This window comes from Suncus etruscus, chromosome 14 (assembly GCF_024139225.1).
Source record: "Suncus etruscus isolate mSunEtr1 chromosome 14, mSunEtr1.pri.cur, whole genome shotgun sequence".
Lineage (NCBI taxonomy): Eukaryota > Metazoa > Chordata > Mammalia > Eulipotyphla > Soricidae > Suncus > Suncus etruscus.
In genome coordinates this window covers 96736486-96749301 of record NC_064861.1, presented here as the reverse complement: position 1 = coordinate 96749301, position 12816 = coordinate 96736486, and the positions used below count along the sequence as shown (strand labels likewise).

General features: G+C 60.9%; 1 protein-coding gene and 1 non-coding gene across 2 annotated transcripts; both read right to left on the bottom strand.

The window, feature by feature from the left end:
* Positions 1-187: 187 nt before the first annotated feature.
* Positions 188-3445, bottom strand: ZNF628 (zinc finger protein 628). The gene is given in 2 exon segments (XM_049787003.1): positions 188-1202; positions 1205-3445. Coding segments are annotated over 2 exon segments (3120 nt in total). The 5' UTR covers positions 3416-3445; the 3' UTR covers positions 188-293.
* Positions 3446-12228: 8783 nt separating this feature from the next.
* LOC126029164 (U6 spliceosomal RNA) lies at positions 12229-12335 on the bottom strand. The gene has a single exon (XR_007502816.1). It is a non-coding gene; the product is annotated as a U6 spliceosomal RNA (small nuclear RNA).
* Between the last annotated feature and the right edge of the window lie 481 nt (positions 12336-12816).

Below are 12816 nucleotides of genomic sequence, written 5' to 3'. Positions count from 1 at the left end.
CCCCAATGCATATTAGTTCTCGGGACGGCCCATACCCGGTCCCCGGACTGACCGAGCGCATCCGCGGCATCTAGGGGGACCAGCTGAGGGCCACAGCGCGCAAGGTGACCCCAGGGAAGACGCTTCACGGGCAGAAATCCTGAGGCCCTGCCCCGCTCTCCCCAATAAAACCCAACCAGACACAAAAGGGGGCCCACATCTTTATTGGCAAGTCCAGCCTCCAACGTGCCTCCCTGCCCCAGGCTCCGGGGGTCAGGTCGGGTCGGGCCGGGGAGAACAGCCGGGCGTGCCACTCAGAACGTGTGTACCAGCTGCACAGTGGGCACCGTCTGGACGATCTGGATGGACGGGAGGCCCTGCGGGGCGATGGCCCCCGCCGTGGCTCCGGCCGGTACTACCTGTAGCATCTGCGAGACGGGGGCGGCGGCTGGGAGGCTGACGGGGGCGGCCGGGGCTGGCGGCGGGGCCAGGAGCTGCAGCGTGGCCGTGCCACCGTCGAGCAGCTCGGCGGCCGGGGCGCTGCGGATGATGAGCAGCTTCTGGCTGGGCGGGCCGGGGCCGGGCGGCTCGGCCAGCGCCGAGGGCAGCGTCTCCACCTCCTGCACGCACAGCTGGGTCTGCTCGCCATCCGCCCCGCTCAGCACCAGGACGCTCTGCAGGCCCTCGTCGGTCTGCAGCGCCTCGAACAGCACGTCCTGCACCACGCTGGCGCCGGCCTCGGGCTCGCCCACCTCCCCCGGACCCGCGCCGCCCAGCAGCTCCTCGGCCGACCCGCTTTGAACCACCAGCAGGTTGGGGGTCTCGGCGCCCACGCCCGCCCCACTGGGACTCGCGAGCTGCCCGGCCACCGGCTGCAGCTGGACGGTGGTCACTTCCGGCGCCGGCTGCAGCTGCACCGCGGTCACTTCCGGCTGCAGCTGGACGGTGGTGACTTCCGGAGCCGGCTGCAGCTGGACAGTGGTCATTTCCGGCGCCGGCTGCAGCTGGACCGTAGTCACTTCTGGTGCCGGCTGCAGCTGGACCGTGGTCACCTCCGGGGCGGGCCGGAGGGGCTGCAGCTGAACCCCACTCACTTCCTGCGGCCCTGCCTCCCCAGCACCCACATTCTGCAGGAAGATGAGGCCCTGGCCGGTCCCGATGGCCCCAGAGTTGGTCGCGCCCTGCACGCTCAGCGCGCCAGGGCCCTGCAGCCACACCACCCCCCCGGGCCCTGGCCGGCCTTGCCCACGGTCCGCGTGCCCGGCCCGGCCCGGCTGCCGCTCCGCCCCGTGCTGGCCGCAGCGAGGATGAGCTTGGGCGGCGGCGGCGGAGGGGGCGGTGGCGGCGCTGGCGGCTGGACGCTGCTGGGGATGAGCTGGAGGCCCTGGGCCGTTTGCACCAGGAGGAACGTCTGTGAGTTGGGGGGCCCGGCGGCACCGGCCGGGGTCGCCTGGGCCGCGCCCCCGGCCACCTCCAGGGAGAGGGTGGCCTGCAGGTGCGGGTGGACGTGCACGTCCTGGGTGGCGGCCGGGGCGGGCGCGGCGGCCGGGGCGGCGGGGGCGCCGGCGGCCGGCGCGTGCGTCCGGAGGTGCCGCTGCAGGTAGGCGGCCATGACGAAGCCGCGGCCGCACACGGGGCAGGCGAAGGGGCGCTCGGCCGAGTGCGTGCGCTGGTGCAGCAGCAGGTTGGACGAGTGCGTGAAGGTCTTGGGGCAGAGCGGGCAGCGGAAGGGGCGCTCGCCCGTGTGCACGCGCTGGTGCTGCCGCAGGTTGGAGGTCTGCGCGAAGCTCTTGCCGCACACGCCGCACGCGTGGGGCCGCTCGCCCGTGTGCACGTGCCGGTGGCGCCGCAGGCACGACGTGTTGCGGAAGGCCTTGCCGCACTCGCCGCAGGCGTAGGGCCGCTCGCCCGAGTGCAGCCGCAGGTGGTACTGGTAGTGCGACGACCACTTGAAGGTGAGGCCGCACTGGCCGCAGGCGAAGGCGCGCAGCCCCGTGTGCACGCGCTGGTGGATGGCCAGCAGCGAGGAGCGCTTGAAGGCCTTGCCGCACTCGCCGCACTGGTAGGGCCGCTCGCCCGTGTGGTCCCGCAGGTGGTAGCGCAGCCCCGAGGAGCCCTTGAAGGCCTTGCCGCACTCGGCGCACTTGTAGGGCCGCTCGGGGGCGGCGGCGCCGGCGTGGGCATCGGCCTCGGCACTGGCGGGCGGCGGGGCGACGACGCTGGGCGGCGGGGGCTCCTGCGGGCAGGTGACCTCGGCCGCCTCGGCCTGCGGGGGTGGCCGCCCGGCCGCCGCCTCCTCCACGTGGCACTGCTGGTGCGCCAGGAGGCTGGCGAGCTGCGGGAAGGCGCCGTCGCAGCTGCCGCAGCGGAAGGCCTGGCCGCTGGCCGCGCCGTGGCTGTGCTGGTGGCGGGACAGGCCGGCCACGGTGCGGAAGGACTTCCCGCAGGGCAGGCAGGCGAAGCCGGGGGCGGCGGGCGGCGGCGTGGACGGGGACAGCGCGGGGGGCGGCGCGCCGGGGGCGGCGGGCCCCGGGCAGGGCTGGTGCTCCAGAAGCAGGTCCTCGCTGCCGAAGCCCAGCTCGCAGCAGTCACAGCGGTACACCAGCTCCACGGTCGTCTCAGCGGCCGCCAGGAACAGCTCGGGCACCACGGGCGGCGGCGGGGGCGTGGGCGGCGCGGGTGGGCTGTGCGGCTGCGGCACGAAGGCGCCCACGGGGCCCACGCCGGCGTCACTGGGCTGCGGGGTGGTGACCGTGGCAGCGGCGGGCGTGGCACCGTGCGTGCGCTGGTGCAGCAGCAGGTTGGACGAGTGCGTGAAGGTCTTGGGGCAGAGCGGGCAGCGGAAGGGGCGCTCGCCCGTGTGCACGCGCTGGTGCTGCCGCAGGTTGGTGCTCTGCGTGAAGCTCTTGCCGCACACGCCGCACGCGTAGGGCCGCTCGCCCGTGTGCACGTGCCGGTGGCGCCGCAGGCTGGACGAGTTCTTGAAGGCCTTGGGGCAGTCGGGGCACGGGTAGGGCCGCTCGCCCGTGTGCTGGCGCAGGTGGTACTGGTAGTGGGACGACCACTTGAAGGCCAGGCCGCACTGGCCGCAGGTGAAGGCGCGCAGGCCCGTGTGCACGCTGCGGTGGATCTGCAGCAGCGACGAGCGCTTGAAGGCCTTGGGGCAGTCCGGGCACTGGTAGGGCCGCTCGCCCGTGTGGCCCCGCTGGTGGTAGAGCAGGGCCGACGAGCCCTTGAAGGCCTTGGGGCAGTCGGGGCACTTGTAGGGCCGCTCGCCCGTGTGCGTGCGCTGGTGGTGCAGGAGCCGGGACGACCACCGGAACGACTTGCCGCACTCCCCGCACTCGTACTGGGCCGTGGGCGCGGCGGGGCCCGGCTTCTCCCCGGCCCCGTCCGCGGTGGACGCGGGAGCCATGTCCGCCTGGGAGCCAACCATCACACCTATGGAGGGGAGTCCGCGTCAGGGTTGGGGAAGTCGGCTGTACCCGAGCCTGCAGGCTTTAAGAAGCCATGGGGGGGCTCGACCCATCTACCCAGGACGATACCCACTGATGCATTATTCATCATGGTCATGCCCACCCAGCCCCACACCACTTGTTGGCCACGCCAGGACGGCTGGCTGCGGGTCTGCACAGGGTCTGCTGCCCCAGGTCGGCCCTGGACAGGAAACACTTCCGGCCAGCAGGGACGGACCGAAATGACTGCTGGAGTCACCCCAAGTGCTGGGCGTGGCCTCCTGTGAACAAGGGGGTGCAGCGGGGCCTGGGCCACTTTAGCTCCTGCTGGTAACTGGACGAGGGACCAGGGCGAGAGTGAGGATGCCCAGCAGGATCCAGTCCCCTGGGGCTGACTGCCCACTATAGGTGCCATCTCTCCGGGGCATCCACCCCCACCAACCAGGTTCACCCCAGATCTCTGCAAAGTGAGACCTCGGCATTGCTCTTTCTCCTTCTACTCCAGTCCACACGCTCACAGATAGACACACGCCCTCAGGCTCACGTGAGTCCACCCCCACCCAGGTCTCTGTCCAGCAGCAGTGAGCTCGCCTCCAGAAGCCTCTCTCCCCCGCCCTGGGTGGGCCAGGTCGCCCGTCTTGCTGTGGGCCGCAGGGCCTGCTTTGGATACCCCCAGACACAGGTCTGCACCTTCGCAGAGACGCCAGAGCTAGTCTGTGCTCCTGGGCCCTCAGACACCTGAGCGGGTCGTGCACAAGACCCAGCACTGTCACTCCAAAGGAGCCATCATGGCTCACGATTACCTCCATCTCCCTGTCTCCCCGGCAGGACTAAGCTCTAAGCGGCCGACCAAGAGCCTTCCATCTCCTCTGTCCGGCACCAACAACCCTCACCAAGTCACCGCCCCAACTCTGCTCGCGGGCACCGGCCTGGGCCCTCCCACCCCCACCCCAGCGCTCCGGCGGAAGGACAAAGCCCCGGGGAGCTGAGACGGCTCCTCCCCGCCAGGCTCGGGCACTCGCGGGGCCCAGCTGCGACCTCCAGGCTCCCGAGACCCTCAAAACCTTCCCCGCCACGGGCCCCCTCCGCCCCCAGCCCAGGGTCTCCGCAGAGCTACCCAAGGATCAGGGTTTCCCACCCTCAGCGCTGGGGACCCTGGGGCGCCCGGGCCCCCTCGCGAGGAGGGCATGGGTGGGGGTCGCCCGAGCGAGAGAGAGCCCGAGGCCGGTCAGCGGCACCCCGGGAACGGGGACCCCGCCCGCCGCCTTGCGTGGGGTCAGCAGACGCTGCTCAGTGCCCCGCAGGCGGGCTCCGCGGGGGCCCCTGGGAGCGCGCAAATGCATGTTTGCAAACGCGTGCGCGGCCTCGCAGGGCAGCGGCCAGCACGCGGGGGCCACGGGGGCCTGGGCGCAGGGCCCCCTCCAGGAGCCCAGCAAGGACCCCCGGGAGAGGCCGGCCACACCCACGCCGGGGCCCAGCCTTCCCTTCCGAGGGGAGCGCGCTGCACGCCCCCTCCCCACGCCCCGGGCCCAACCTCAGCTAAGGCCTGGCCGCCCCTCCCGCCACTGTCGGGACTCCGTCACCGGCCTTAGCACAGGCGGCGACCGGGCGGCGGTTCCCGGGAAAACGCAGGCCGCCCCGCCCCTCGCTTTTTCAAATTCAAGCAGGCGCTGGCCCTTTAAGAGGGAGGAGCCACGCCGGCGGAAGGAGCGGCCTCCCTTTAAGCCGCGCTTCCGGTCCCGCGTCTCTCCCCGACGGGCCCTGCCCCTCCCCCGCCCGCCGCGTCTCACCTGCGGCCCCGGCTGGGGGCAACGAGCCCGGGCGGCCCCGGGGCTCCCGCAAGGGCCGACGGGAAGGCGGGGCGCGGCAGCGGCGGGGCGGGCGGGAGCGGGCGCCGGGAGGGCGGGGCGGGGCGCGCTCCCTCCCGCGGCCCCCGGCGCGCGGCACCCAACCTTTACCGGCGGCCTCTCGCGCACACTAACCCCGACGTCGCCGCCGTGGCGTCATCGCGCCGCGCGCCTCGGCCCCGCCCACGCCGCGTCGTCATTGGCTGCTCGCGTTTCGCGGAGCGTCGTACGCGCTGACGGATGCGCGCGGGTTGCTGGGAGTTGTAGTCCTCGAACCTTCTCGACCCGCTGTGGGCCGGGCCACGGACACCACGGGTGTGGTGGTGGTGTGGTGGTGGATGGAGGTGGGAGGGTCGACCACCGGGAGGGATGGCAACGCTTAAAGCCTTTTTGTCGGCTTCTGTTTTCTCCCCTGTGCTGGTTCCCAGCACCAGGAGAGGATGCCCATTCCCGCTCTGGGGAAACTGAGGCACACAGTGCTTTCAACACTTCCCACGCGCTCAGGGTTCCCGGGCTTCCACTGCGCGCTCCAGTATGTGCGCAGTTGTCGGACTGGACAGAAAGAGCAGAGCGGGGTGGAGAGGAGCTTGGAAAGGGGGTTGTTCCCTTCTACTCCGATGTACCCCAAACACCACCACCCCCTGTGCTGCTCCACGCCTGCTGAAGGAAGGAGATGCCTACTAGGGGCCAGCTGCGGCCCACGGGGTGCAAAGCACAATGCCAATGCACCGCACCTCTCCTGTGAGGTTCAACACGAAGGTCCCTACGAGGGTGTAAGTTGTGCTCAGAGAATGTGGAACCCCAGAACCAACCGTTTCCCCGGCCTGCACCGAACCCTAGCCCCAGGCTTTGAGCACTACTAGGTGTGGCCCCAAACCAAAAAGGAGCAAAGGGGATTACATAGACACACACATGATGGGTACATGATATAGATATAGAGGGTACATGATAGAGCAGATGTGTTGGTCAAATAATCTGTAATCGGGGCCAGAGAGATAGCATGGAGGTAGAGCGTTTGCCATGCATGCAGAAGGTCGGTGGTTCAAATCCTGGCATCCCATAGGGTCCCCCGAGCCTGCCAGGAGCGATTTCTGAGCGTAGAGCCAGGAGGAACCCCTGAGGGCTGCTGGGTGTGACCCAAAAGCAAACAAACAAACAAAAAAATCTGTAATACTGAGCAGAGGATTGAAATTTATCTGGCCCACGATCCCTTTTTGGTTTTTGGATATTTTTAACTTTATTTATTTATTGATTAATTGATTGGTTTCTGGCTACACCCAAAGGCGCTCAGGGGTCACTCCTGACTCTGCACTCAGAAATCACCCCTGGCAGTCTGGGGGACCATATGAGATGCCAGGAATTGAACTGGGGTCCCTCCTGGGTCACCACATTCAAGGCAAACACCCTACCACTATGCTATCTCTATGGCCCCCTTGGATTTCGGTTTTTGGGCCACATCCGATGATGCTCAGGGGTTACTACTGGCTCTATGCTCAGAAATCACTCCTGACAGGAGTGATGTGGGACCAAATGGGATGCCAGGGACTGAACCTGGGTCTGTCCTGGATTGGCCACATGCAAAGAAAGTGTCCTACTGCTGTGCTACCTCTCTGGCACCACCCAGTCCCTTTTATTAAGGAAACATGTACCAAACAGCCCTGGGAAATCTGTCTTTATTATACAAACATGCACAAAGCTCCCTGTTCCTGAATACCCCCACTAGTATCTCCCACCACCACCAAGGGAAGCACTGAAATGCTATCGACATGGATCTCGAGGCCAGTACGGAGCACAGAAGCTGAGGCATGTAGGGCCTTTGCCTTGCACACAGCCAAGAAGCCCCAAAATGCCGTAAGGCCCAACCTCCCCAACTTCCTCACCCCCCCCCCCCCAATAACACATATTTCCCATTGGCTCTGCTTCTGAACACTTTGATGAACATGGTTTCCGGGGTGGGCTTGTTCTAATCAGGTGAGCGGTGGCCAGGGGCCGGGATGTGCTTAACTGAGCGACGACCACGAAGCCGATGCAGGTTTGCAGGTGTAAGCAAACAGTCTGGAACAGCTGGGATTCAGCTGCCCACCACTGGGCCAGACCAGGCAGGGAGGCAGCAGGGATCCCGCCCCCACCCCCACATCCCTGAGCTCTGCATGTGCTCTGGTATTCCTAGACGTGGTGCTGAGGCTAGGTGCTCTCCGGTGATGGAGGGTGGCCAGAGATCCCAGAGCCGGACTCCTGGTTCTGAAGAATAAATTCAAGATGGAAGACGAAGGGGGCCGGAGTGGAAAGGCTTCAGCCTTGCCTGCGCTAGCCTAGAATGGACCACAGTTCGATCTCCCAATCCAGGAGCGATTTCTGAGCGCATAACCAGGAGTAACCCCTGAATGTCACTGGGTGTGGCTCAAAAAAACAAAAACAAACAAAAAAGATGGAAGACCAAGGGCCGAAGTGATAGCTCAGCGAGTAGGATGTTTGCCCTGACTATAGCTGAGCAGGGTTTGATACCTGGCTTCCATTAAGGTCCCCTGAGGCTGCCAGGAGCAATTTCTGAGCACAGAGCCAGAAGTAAGCCCTGAGTACCGCTGGATGTGGCCCCCAAAACAAAACAAAAATGGGGGAGGAGATAGCACAGCGGTAAGGGGTTTGCCTTGCACGTGGCCAACACAGGACTGATCCCAGTTTGATTCATGGCATCCCATATGGTCCCCCAGCCTGCCAGGGGTGATTTCTGAGCGCACAGCTGGGAGTAACCCCTGATGTCGCTGGGTGTGACCCCCAAAGCAAACAAAAAACAAACAAAATCCAAATAGGAGACAACCCCCCCCCCCAGTCTCTTCAAGCATCTCCGCACGGACTCCATCTCAAGAGCGAGCACACACCTGGAGGATGGGACCCTATTCAGGAGACAGCTCAGACCCTGTGCACGGAGGGGAGGGGCAGGAGGACTGGGCGGCATGGGCCTCGAGGCTCAGGTCAGATGATAGCTGATGGAAGGCGCATCCCTAGGGTCTGAGCAACAGACAGCACAGCAGGGAGGACGTTTGCCTTGCCTGCAGCCTACCAGGGTTCTGTCCCCAGCATCCCATAGGGCAGGGGTCTCAAACTCAGGGCCCGCGGGCTGTTTGCGGCCCTCTGTACAACATTTTGTGGCCCGCGGCCGGCCTTCAAATATCGCAGTATTCGCGATTATTCACTTACCGAATAATCGCAATAAAAATTGCATTAGTAAGAAAAAAATTACATTAAACATTCGCATACCCCGAGCAGTTCCGTTCAGGGTATGCAAATGTTTAATGCGATTTTTTTGTGATTTTTTTTCCTTACTAATGCGTTTTGTTTTTGTTTTTGTTTTTTTGGGGGCCACACCCGGCGATGCTCAGGGGTTACTCCTGACTGTCTGCTCAGAAATAGCTCCTGGCAGGCACGGGGGACCATATGGGACACCGGGATTCGAACCAACCACCTTTGGTCCTGGATCGGCTGCTTGCAAGGCAAACGCCGCTGTGCTATCTCTCCGGGCCCCCTAATGCGATTTTTTATTGAGAATATTCGGTAAGCAAAATCCCTTATTCGGCCCTGCCTCACCCCGACTTTGCCTCCTGCGGCCCCCAGGTAAATTGAGTTTGAGACCCCTGCCATAGGGTCTGCTGAGCCTGCCTGGGGTGATTTCTGAGCACAAAACACACCACAGAGCCAGGAGGAGGTGGGGAGAAGGTGTGTTGCCCCAGCTATGGAACGCACCACTGCCCTAAACCCTTTCGGGGCTCCCATCACTGACCCAGCCCCAACTCCTGCCTCAGGCCCTTGGCCCCCCTCTTCCCCCCTGCTGGGCAGCTTCTAAGGCAGAGGTCCTCAAACTTTTTAAACAGGGGGCCAGTTCACTGTCCCTCAGACCATTGGAGGGTCTGACTCTAGTAAAAACAGAACTTATGAACGAATTCTTATGCACACTGCATATGTCTTATTTTGCAATGAAGAAAAAAAAACAGATACAAATACAATATGTGGCCTGCGGGTCATAGTTTGAGGACCACTGAAGGGGACCCTGTCACTGTCCCTCCCCTGGACCCCGCTGAGCAGCCCAGCTGGGGTGGAGCTGGATGTATGTGGGGGGTGTCTTTGCCCAAAGTTGCCCACCCCCAAATTGTCAGTGCAGGATAGGGGAGCCCAAGACATCCCATGACCACTTGGTGGGAAGATTGTGATGGGACGCAGGTGGTACCTGGAGCGCGCGCGCCGCCTAGTGGGGCCTCCGGGGGTTACACTGCAGGGAAGAGGCGGGCGGAGGTAGAGGGGAAGCGTGGGACCTGCTGGATCCTGGCCCTGGTCTGGCAAAGCGCCTGTCCCTGCTGCCCTGCGAGCCTGCAGTCTCCCCCCGCCCCAGACCTGCTGGGCTCCTCCTTAACTGAGGACCACACCACAGGCTCTTCTGTGCTCACTGAAGCAACGCTTCTGCACAGACATGCACCCACATATATGCAATCGCCTATGTACATGAATGCTCGCTTGTGTGAGCGCATTGTTATGCATCCACTCCTTGCATGCTTATGTACATAAGCATGGTTACACGTACATGCATGCATTGCGTTTGTGTCTGGTCACATGCTTCGTTTCTGTGTCTGCCTTTGCAGCACTGTTAGATCCTACCTTGTTTTACCCAAAACAAAGATCATCTCTGGTTCCTTTGTGTGTTTGTTTACAACTTGGTTTCACCCCCAAACAGAGATTGTCTGACATGTAAACCTGGGCGGGACTGGCTCAGGATAGCCTGAGCTACCTGCCCTATGTCCTAACTTCCCCACCTGGGGGTGGTCTCTGGACGCAATAAAAACAAAAGTTCTGGGGGGGGCCGGACAGATAACATGAAAGTAGGGCGTATGCCTTGCATGCAGAAGGATGGTGGTTCGAATCCCGGCATCTCATGTAGTCCCTCGAGCCCGCCAGGAGCTATTTCTGAGTGTAGAGCCAGGAGGAACCCCTGAGTGCAGCCAGGTGTGACCCCAAAACCAAAAAAAGAAAAGAAAAGAAAACTTCTGGGTGAGATTGATAGTACGGCCTAAGAGCTTTTGCTTTGCACAAGGACAACCCGGGACAGACCCAGGTTTGATTCCTGGCATCCCATATGGTCCCCTGAGCCTGCCAGGAGTGATTTCTGAGCACAGAGCCAGGAGTTATCCCTGACTGCTACCAGGTATGGCCCCAAAAGAAACCACAAAAACCCACAAACAAACAAAAGTTCTGGCAAGCAGTTAACTCTCCATAAGAGGTAGAAGAATGCCAGACTATAGTGTTTCACCCTCAGCCTGGTCTGGATTCTTTCGTGTGGTGATTCTTGCTTTAGACTCGTCACCTGAGGTTGGAGAAACGGCACGTGGGGTGATTTCACACAGCAGCCCAAGAGGGCCCACGACTGCCAAGTCTGCCAGGTGGGGCCTCATGCCCACCAGGGATGCCAACCTGTGGCGACCGCCTGTCCAGGACTAAGAGAGAGAGGAGAGAAAAGAAAATATTTATACATTTTATTACTCAGGGTGCCTGCCACCAATGCCCAGGACTTCCAGAGAGAGAGGGAGAGAGAGTTAAATGGAAATCCACCCGCCAGAGGTGGCCAGGGGAGGCCCAAGTTCAAAGAAGATAGAAAAGCAAGTAGATGCAAAGCAGGCAGCATTTCTCTGATGCTTTTTCTCTGGCCCGCCACAAACCAGCAGGTCACTATTCTAGTCACTATTCTGCCCCCCCCCCACTTAACAGTCCAAGTTTCTCCTTTTTATTTAACTGTTTGTTTTTGGGCCATGCCTGGCAGTGCCCAAGGGTTACTTCTGACTCTGTGCTCAGAAATCTCTCCTAGCAGGCTCGGGGGACCGTATGAGATGACGGGAATCGAACCCAGGTCCGTCCTGGGTCAGTTGTGTGCAAGGCAAATGCCCTACCACTGTGCTATCACCCAGCCCCAAGTTTCTCCTTTTTGGGGGGAGGCCACACCCGTTTGATGCTCAGGGGTTACTCCTGGCTAAGTGCTTAGAAATCGCCCCTGGCTTGAGGGGACCATATGGGACACTGGGGGATCGAACCGAGGTCCTTCCTTGGCTAGCACTTGCAAGGCAGACACCTTACCTCTAGCGCCACCTCACCGGCCCCTAAGTTTCTTCTTTTATACCCGGCATGACAAGGGGTGCTGCAGGCCAGCTAAGTTGGGCAGCACTGGGAGGGGCTTCTGGATTACACGGTAGGAGGATGGGAGTTTAGGAGTCGGCGATGGATGGGTTCTCAGAGACTAGACATACTCAAGGGCAGTTGGGTCTGTCTATTCAAAATTCCCATCCATATTTAAGCAGAAAAGTACCAATAGCAGGCACTTACGGTATGTTAAGGATTACATAGGTTATAATCGCAGGGTTAAACATTGTGAATCAACACTGGTACAAAGCCAACACCTGTACATTTTGAACATTTCTGAATATATCAGTATTTTCTATAGATTCTTTGTTCCATCGTCATTAGTTTCACTCTTTCCTGTTAATCATATCTTCACTAGTACACCATTAAGATTTACTATTAATCAACAGAATCATCTATTGAAATTTTAACTAAGCATTGCAACAAAAAGATCTAAAAGACCAAAACATTCTTGTGGCATTAAATCCATTGATTAGTGGCTGATAATTGTGTAAATACTTTCAGCATGGGACAGGCAGGGAGTGAGCCAGTGGGGTTTATTTTTCTGGGTTTTTTTTTTTTTTTTTTTTTTTTTTTTTTGGTTTTTGGGTCACACCCAGTGGTGCTCAGGGGTCACTCCTGGCTGTCTGCTCAGAAATAGCTCCTGGCAGGTACAGGGGACCATATGGGACACCGGGATTTGAACCAACCACCTTTGGTCCATGCTTGCAAGGCAAATGCCGCTGTGCTATCTCTCCGGGCCTTTCTGTTTTTTGTTTTATGTTTTTTTTTTTAATATGAAATGCTTCACGACTTTGCGTGTCATCTTTGCACAGGGGCCATGCTAATCTTCTCTGTATTGTTCCAATTTTAGTATATGTGCTGCTGAAGTGAGATCTGATTCAGTGTTTTTTAACTATAGGTGGCAAGGACAGAAAAATTTCCATGGAAAACTTCTTGAAAATCAGATGTTCTGGGGCCGGGCGGTGGCGCTGGAGGTAAGGTGCCTGCCTTGCCTGTGCTAGCCTAGGACGGACCGCGGTTCGATCCCCCGGCGTCCCATCTGGTCCCCCAAGAAGCCAGGAGCAATTTCTGAGCTCATAGCCAGGAGTAACCCCTGAGCGTCACAGGGTGTGGCCCAAAAAAAAAAAAAAAAAAAAAAAAAAAAAAAAAGAAAATCAGATGTTCTTTTTTTTTTTTTTTTGGTTTTTGGGTCACACCCGGTGGTGCTCAGGGGTTCCTCCTGGCTGTCTGCTCAGAAATAGCTCCTGGCAGGCACGGGGGACCATATGGGACACCGGGATTCAAACCAACCACCTTTGGTCCTGGATCGGCTGCTTGCAAGGCAAGCGCTGCTGTGCTATCTCTCCGGGCCCAAA